The sequence below is a fragment of the Ornithodoros turicata genome, chromosome 7 (assembly GCF_037126465.1).
Source record: "Ornithodoros turicata isolate Travis chromosome 7, ASM3712646v1, whole genome shotgun sequence".
NCBI classification, from domain to species: domain Eukaryota; kingdom Metazoa; phylum Arthropoda; class Arachnida; order Ixodida; family Argasidae; genus Ornithodoros; species Ornithodoros turicata.
The window spans coordinates 8,180,827-8,189,194 of NC_088207.1; the positions used below are offsets into that span (position 1 = coordinate 8,180,827).

The following is an 8,368-nucleotide window of genomic DNA, read 5'->3' on the forward strand; positions in this document are numbered from 1 at the left end:
GTGCGCGTCAATTACAGAACAGAGATGCGAAGAAGCCAGGACAGCAACGAGACAGGATCAACTTATGTAAGGAGAATAAAGCTTCACATTACTATTTCTTGGTTGTGTCCGTGTTCTCGGGAGGCTGTAAGACGGGACGGCAGGGAAATCCCGGTGGGCTTAGTCGGAGGGGAATCCCACAACCTGGCCGTTAAATGGGCACTGAAATGCAGAAAACAAGTTCACTTAAAACTACGTTACACGCTATGTCAATTACGTACTTGTTATCAAAATTAATATCTTTGATTCCGTTACGAACCTACAATTAAAATTATGCCGGACTCAATCTTGCTTCGGCGCTAAACAGTGAACGACGCTTCAGCTCGTGTATCGGTGCTTTTAGTCCAGTCTGCACGCGCACCCGCGTGCCACGGCACGGAGGAGTCCGAGTGAAAAACATAGTGCCCTTTGCGAAGCGGACTGGCGTCGCTGTCCGAAGGACGTGAAGATAAATGTCATCAGTGGAACATTCTCGAGAAATGTTGTGGGATATAGTTCAGTGAATCAGTATTGAACAATGCAGCAGTGCGCGTCATGCCGGCGTTTGCGAAACACTACGGTCGGACCTGGTCCAAATCCACACGCGCTTCTCCTTCTGTCTGATAGGATGCTGCCAATCTTTGCCCCTGGGAATCCCAGTCGTTGCCGCCGAAGAGGCTCTGTTTTGATTGCGTTTCTTTTTTCTTTTTTTTTCTAAACTGCAGCGTTGTGCGGACTAGTTTTGTTTGAATGGTACGAATTGAAACACGGACTTTCATTTGAGAGCAAGTTGTCTTTGCATTTTAGTGCTCCTTTAACGTGCCAGAGGAAATGCCCTTGGAGATTGCCGGAATGCCTGATCAGGACAATACTTACTCCGCAAGTGAAGTAATAGCTGTGGCGTGTAAATCAACAAGACTCTCCAGTGAGCGACTGGAGGATTTAAGAGTACTCATCCAGGAGTAGGGAGACCTATTTGCTAGAAGACCTAGGAAAACCGCATTCATACAACGTGATATCAAACTCAATACAGAAAGCATCATTCGATCCAAGCCTTACAGGCTTTCCCCAAGAGCTGAAGAAAATGTTGGATCTGGAAGTAATCGAACCGGGAGAAAGTCATTTCACATCTCCTGTTTTTCTGGTAGAAACACCAGGGGAAGAGCCAAGGCCATGTATCGATTCTCGTAAATTACACTCTGTGTATCAACCTTATCCCATTCCTAATATTGAAGAAAGAATAGAACAAGTTAGCACCGCGAAATACGTACATATCAAGCTTAGACTTCATACGGGGGTATTGACTGGTACCGTTAACGGGAAACGCAAGTAGATATGCAGCATTTATCTGCCATTTCGGCACATTCCGTCCATTAATGTTTCCTTTTAGTTTGAAGGATGCACTACTTTGTTTCACGCAACTAACTGACAAAGTTTTGCGGGAACTTCAAAACTTTGCTCTAGCTTATTTAGACGATATCGCTATCTTTTCTAATACTTGGAGAGATCACTTGACTCATCTTAGGGCGGTACTCAGCCGTGCATGTATGATCCGCAGGCCTTACAGTTAACGCAGGGAAGTGTCAACTTTGCGCTGCTGAAATACAATGCCTGGGTCATATTATAGGTCAAGGTAAAAGACGCCCTTTAGACCTTAAGGTAACAGCTATTACAGAATTCGGGAAACCGTTGACTAAATCTGAACTTAGAAGTTTTCTATGGCTTACCGGGTACTATCAACATTATATTGAGAATCACTCGGGCTGAGGTGAGATGAGGTTTGCCAGAGATGAACGTTGACGTCGTCGAAGTCGTGGTCTGGCGTTGGAGTCATGGTCTGGGGTGCCACACCCGGCACGGGAGCGAGAGCTCTAGGGTCCCAGGAAGTGAGGCTGCCTGGCCGTGAGGACTGCCGAGACACCGGCTGATGCGTGCTGTGGCGTCGGCTGCCGCGACTGCCGAAACCGTTGTTGCCTCTGTCTCCTCTATTGTCGTGACTTGACTTCGCGACAATCTGGTGACCCGAACACTGAATGCCGATGCCTGATCCTCCTGCCTCTATGCCACTTCTCCGATCGGGTACCGACACCTCAGCGGCAGCCACAGCTGCGGCGCAGATTGCTCAACGCAGCACCACAGAAGCTCTCGGGGGTCCCGAAGATGCTATTCGTCTCCGTTTTCCGCCGTTCTGGACCCAAGACCCCGAGCTCTGGTTTGCCCAAATCGAGCGGCAGTTCGACGCCCGCCGCGTCACTTCCCAAGCCGCCAGGTTCGGACATGTCGTCAGCGCTTTGCCCATGGATGCCGCTGCCGAAATTCGTGATATCATTCTCCGTCCGCCGGCAGAAGCGCCGTATGATACCCTGAAACGGGAATTGCTCGCCCGTACTACCCTCTCTACTCATCGACGTCTTCAACAGCTCCTTAGCGCTGAGGAGTTGGGCGACCAGAAGCCGTCCCAGTTACTCCGCCGCATGCGCCATCTCACAGGTGATACACCTCTCGACTCTACCATCCTGCAAGAACTCTTTCTCCACCGCTTGCCATCCGACATTCGGGTGGTCTTAACCGCAGCCGGCGAGATGACGTTGGACGACATGGCGCAGCTGGCGGATCGTATCCTCGACTTGCGCTCAGACTCCGTTGCAAGCGTTACCCGCTCCGTTCATGCATACGGCAATCCGGACCCCGTACCTCCCCCGGCTCACACGGTGCCGCCCGTTCCTGCCATCACACCTTTTGCCGAGTATCCTGATGGTCAGCGCTCGATCTCAAGTCTTTCTGTCACTGTCAACACCCTACAATCCAGCGTTGATCGGCTCACACAGCTTGTAACTGGATTGACCACTCTGGTTGCCTCTACAACCGCGCGACAACATCGATCGCCTTCACCGCACTACCGGGATACCCGTCGCCGACACACTCGCTCGCCCCGACGACACCGCTCTCCATCTCCAGCTCAGTCTTCACCTTACTGTTGGTACCATGCCAAGTTCGGTCCCCGGGCCCGTAACTGTCAACCACCATGTACGTGGCCGGGAAACCACAGCCCCGGCAACTGAACGCGGCCGAAGTCGCTGGGCCTGATAACAGCCGCCTCTTTTACGTCCACGACACCATCAATCATCTTCGCTTTCTCATCGACACTGGCGCTGAAGTCAGTATCATTCCACCCCATCCTTCGGACCGTCATCGCACTTCTCAGCATTCATTGCAAGCTGTAAATTCTTCACCAATTAAATGTTTCGGTGAGCGATCCCTCACCCTGAACTTGGGCCTGCGTCGGAACTTTCAATGGGTCTTCATCATAGCCGACGTCTCTGATGCCATCATCGGTGCGGACTTCCTCAAGCACTTCGATTTGATGGTCGATGTGAAGGGACGACGCCTCATTGATAACGGCACAGGCCTATCTGTCCGCGGACTTCGTGCCTTCTGTAACCCCATTGGCCCTGTCTTCACCCGCCCATCTGCACCTGTGCAGTTCCGTGACATCCTTAAGGATTTCCCCGACATCGTCCGTTTGCCACCTACAGATGCACCCCCTCTCCATACCACCACGCACCACGTCCTCACCAGAGGCCCCCCGGTGTATGCGAAGCCTCGCCGTCTTCCGCCTGATCGCCTTGCGATCGCCCGTCGCGAGTTCGACCATCTCCTCGCCTTGGGGTACATTCGTCCGTCCAGCAGCCCATGGGCTTCGGCATTGCATATGGTGCCCAAAAAGGACCCGGGAGATTGGCGACCGTGTGGGGATTATCGGGCGCTGAACGCTGTCACCATACCCGACCGTTACCCTTTACCACATCTTCACGACTTCGCCGCAAATCTCCACGGTGCCTCACACTTTTCCAAGATCGATCTTATAAAGGCTTACCACCAGATCCCCATGGAGCCCAGTGACATTCCGAAGACCGCAATCACGACCCCGTTCGGCCTCTTCGAATACGTTCGAATGCCCTTCGGTCTTCGCAACGCCGCGCAAACTTTCCAAAGATTCATTGACGAGGTCCTTCGCGGTCTGCCTTATTGTTGAGGCTGACCCGACCGTATTCTACTGAAGAACGGTTTATTTTATTGCTCGTGCGAACCCGCTCGCTCGCTCATCTTCCTCCAGTGCCGCCCCCTTCCGGCATACTCAACATCCTCCCGCGGCCGCGTTGGACGAGTCAGCTTCCAGCAGGTACAAACGTTGGGGAGGACGCCGGAGCTGTTGACCATTCGGGAGAAGTACTTTGAAACACCGCTCGACACCATCTCTTCCTGGGAAGGAACCAACTATGCGTCCGAGTTCCCAACCAGAGGTGACAGTGCATTGTCCTCCACTATCACGACGTCGCCGACGCGAATTCGTGGATGTGCCCTCGGTTGACTGTGGTGTGCAGAACGCAGAAGCAGGAGATAGTCCTTCTTCCAACGAGTCCATAACTGCACAAGAAGAGCCTGTCTATGTCGAACTCTGCGACGAAGACCTGCAGGAGTAGAACTGGGCACCTCTAACCCCAGGCTGGCCGGTAAGGCTACGGCGCGCCTTCCGATCAAGAAGTGGGAAGGAGTCAGAGCCTCGCAGTCCTCTGTGTCGTCGGCAAGCTGGGTGAGGGGACGGCAGTTGACGGCCGCCTCAACTTCGAGTAGTACGGTGAGAAGTTCCTCATAGCAGAGGCTACTGCGCCCTAGACAACGTTTCAGTGCGTCCTTGATAGTACGAATGAGCCGTTCCCAAAAAACCGCCCCACCAGGGCGCACCTTCAGCGATAAACTTCCACTGGATGCGGAGGGAACTGGCATGGTCTTGGACAGAGTCGTCGAAGAGCGCGCGCAGTACTTTAGCGCAGTAACGGAACGTCTTGGCGTTGTCGGAATAGATGGTGGACGGCACACCCCGTCGCGAAGCGAAGCGGCGAAAGGCAAGGAGGAATGTTTGTGCCGTCATATCAATCGTTAACTCGAGGTGGATCGCTCTTGTCACTGCACACGAGAACACAACTATGTACACCTTCCTGTCAGTGTTTTGTGACGCGCGGCTGTACAGTGGTCCGCAAAAGTCAATCCCAACGACGTCAAACGGCATGGTTTCGGTTATCCGGTCCCTCGGTAACGGTGCGGGAGGAGCAGTCTCCGGACGCAAGCGTCTACGACGACACGGCAAGCAAGCGTTCAATACCCGCCTCACTGTCCGACGTCCTTTCAGAATCCAAAACCTGGAGCGGAGTTCGATTAAAGTTAGCTGGACTCCTCCATGAAGAAGGCGGATATGTGCTGCTTCAACCAGAAGCTCAGTGAACCGGTCGTTGCATGGTAGTATCATAGGATGCTTCAACTCCTCCGACGCATCAAGGGCCTGCAGGCGACCACCCACACGGAGCAAACCTTTCTTTTCAAGGAAGGGCTGTAAAGTCAGAATACTGGAAGCAGACTCGACAGATTGTCCGACCTCTAACGTAGCGACTTCTGAAGGAAACGCAGAGCGCTGAACAAATCGTATCCAGTACAACTCTGCCTCACACAACTCCGCGGCTGTTAGCGGTCCGGAGGAGGACGTGGTGTGGAGTGACGCATTACGAAGAAACCTTTTGATCCAAGCAGTGACTCTTAGAACCTTAGTAAGGCGTCCGTAATCATTAATCCTAAGGAGTGGATCGTGCAAATGAGGAGAAGTCGGCAAACTTAAGCTCTGACAGGCAGAGATGAGTCCAGTGCGCAAGTCATCGTGCTTTTGACTAGGGCAGAGATCTGTAGGCCAATCCACCTGAGGATTGGTCAACCACGCAGGTCCGGCCCACCAAATTGTCTTGCGCGAAACAAAAGACGCTGGCTCGCCACGGGTAAGTAAGTCTGCCGGATTATCCTGGCTCCGGCAGTGGTGCCAGTGGAATCCTCTGGTTAGGCGGCGAATCTCGGACGAGCGGTTTCGTACAAATACTTCCTGGCGGACCGCGTCACCACATATCCAGTGCAATGCGACCGCAGAGTCAGTCCAAAGGTGAACCACGGCCTGTGAGAGCTCGGGAAGTTGTCTGACATAGTGGCATAACCTGGCTGCCAACAAGCAGGCCAATAGTTCCAGCCTTGGAATCGAAACGGGCCGTAACGGGGCTATGCGACCTTTACTCATTAGGAGCTGTGAAGCGAAACTGTTCTCAGACATGACGCACCTCACATAAACGGCAACCCCGTATGCCATTGGGCTTTCGTCGCAAAGTACGTGAAGCTCCTGTCCTTTTGCGCCTTGCGTTGCAGGAGATATGACACAACCTGGGACTTGGAACGATGAAAGTTCGCTAAGCTCGGACGTCCAGGTCTTCCAGTGTTCATGCACGCCCTCAGGTAGAGCTCCTTCCCATGTGCAATTGCGCCGCCATAGCTCTTGGAACAGAAGTTTGGCGCGGACGAGAAACGGTCCAAGAAGCCCAAGAGGATCAAACAGCCTCGCAAAGGTCTGAAGTACAACTCGCTTGGTAGCTGGCTGCGTAGCAACGTAAGATGACACGTTTTGAGTGGTCATTACGATAGTGTCAGCAGATCGGTTCCACGGAAGACCAAGCACCTTGCATCTAACCAACGGTTGACCGATGTCGTCGAGGGAGACACCGTCTGCACGAAATTGCTCGTTCAACGTTTCGGAACTGGAGCACCACTTTCTCAGCTCCATGCTGGCGTCCGCCACAATAGCACGGGCTGTTTGGTAAATGTGGAGTGCTTCAGGTTCGGTTGAAGCGCCGATAACTAGATCATCCACGTAAAAGGCTCTTTGTAGACGCGATGCGAATTCTGGATGAATAGCCTTCCAAGATTCAAGGTGATGCATCAAAGTTGCAGACAGTAGAAATGGGCTCGACGAAGCTCCAAATGGCACCCTCGTCATACGCCACTCGACGATGGTTGGGCAAGGCTCGTCACTACTGGGAAGTCGTTCGATCCACAAGAAGCGAAGAAGGTCTCTGTCTTCTCGTCGGACGTGAATTTGCAGGAATGCCTTGCGAATGTCGGCGGTCATGACGATGTGATTGCACCTGAACTGCAGAAGAAGTTGCAGCAATTCTGCACCGAGCGTTGTGCCCTTGTCCAGTATATCGTTAAGCGAATGACTTCCCGGTTCATGCGAAGAGGCATCGAACACGACACGAACCTTGGTTGTCACCGCTTCCCGCCGTATGACTGCGTGGTGAGGAAGGTAATACACATGACGGGCACCTTGGTCCGACGGCTGCACTCGCTCCGCATGACCCTCGTTGAAGTACTCGCTGATTGTGCGGTCATATTCTCGCAGCACGTCCGGATGAGCTTCGAAACGTTTAAGTTGACGCTGTAGCCTTGCTTCAGCAACGGGTCGGTTCGTAGTGGACAAAAGGTAGGGCGCCTTGACCATCAAGGGAACGACGTATCGTCCCTCTTCCTTGTATACCGCGCTCTGAAACTGGTCAAATGCCGTGCGCTCCTCGGTAGCTTGGGAATGAGCTGAATCGGTTATGCTAATTGCATCAAGTCTCCACATCTCCGAAGGGTCTATCACTTTTTCGTCACCGCAAGCGATGTTGAAGTAGCCTAAAAAGAGTGCGACAGTGTTGCCGCACATGGGTGCTGGAAGGCTGGAACTTGAGTTGACTCCTTGGACCACCCAGCCGAACATTGTCTCCACGGCACACATGCGGTCGCCGAGGCGCTCGGTACGTCCCGTAACCACGCTCCAGTAGAAGTCTGAGCCGATAAGGACGCTAATGATAGAGTTTTCCCTCGTACAAGAATTAGGTTCGTCGGCGAAGAGCAGATTCTTCCCACTGAGTTCCGGCAGATCCGTGGCCAAGGTAGTTGTTACGGTACATACTTCTGGAACCTCCAGCGCTTCTAGGGTGACTGCATTAGAGGTAAATCGGCTGATAAGAGTGAGCTTGACTCTTCGGCAATGGTACCGTCGCGGCCGACTCGTGTTTCCGAACGTAAGTACGGTGAGGTCTTCCTGTTCTTCACAAGGAAGATGCAGCTTGTGGGAAAGATCGCTCCGTATAAACGTTCTCTGGCTGCCGGTATCGAGCAGTAGTCGCACCATGACGTTGCCGCCTTCTCCAGTCGCCCATACTGTCGCTGTCTGTAGTAATATCGGGTGACCGACCCCGCTGCTCGTATGAGTCGCAGCCACAGATGGTGGGCCACGCCGAACACCTTCGCCAATTGTTCGAGCGTCTACGTCAGCATGGCATTGTCATCAATCCGGCTAAATGCGAACTCGGTGTTCCTTCCCTCAGCTTCCTCGGCCATCGCATTGACAGTTCCGGCATCACCCCTCTGCGGCAGAAGGTTGACGCCATTGACCGATTTCCCCGCCCTACCACACGGCGGAAGCTTCGTGAAT

At 53.2% G+C, this 8,368-nt stretch overlaps 1 protein-coding gene across 1 annotated transcript; it reads right to left on the reverse strand.

The window, feature by feature from the left end:
• Positions 1-4,296: 4,296 nt before the first annotated feature.
• On the reverse strand, positions 4,297-8,065 carry LOC135400416 (uncharacterized). The gene is made up of 2 exons (XM_064632254.1): positions 4,765-8,065; positions 4,297-4,691 (listed from the first exon to the last, which is right to left on the reverse strand). The coding sequence occupies exons 1-2, from the start codon at positions 8,063-8,065 to the stop codon at positions 4,297-4,299; spliced, it is 3,696 nt and encodes a 1,231-aa protein (XP_064488324.1).
• Between the last annotated feature and the right edge of the window lie 303 nt (positions 8,066-8,368).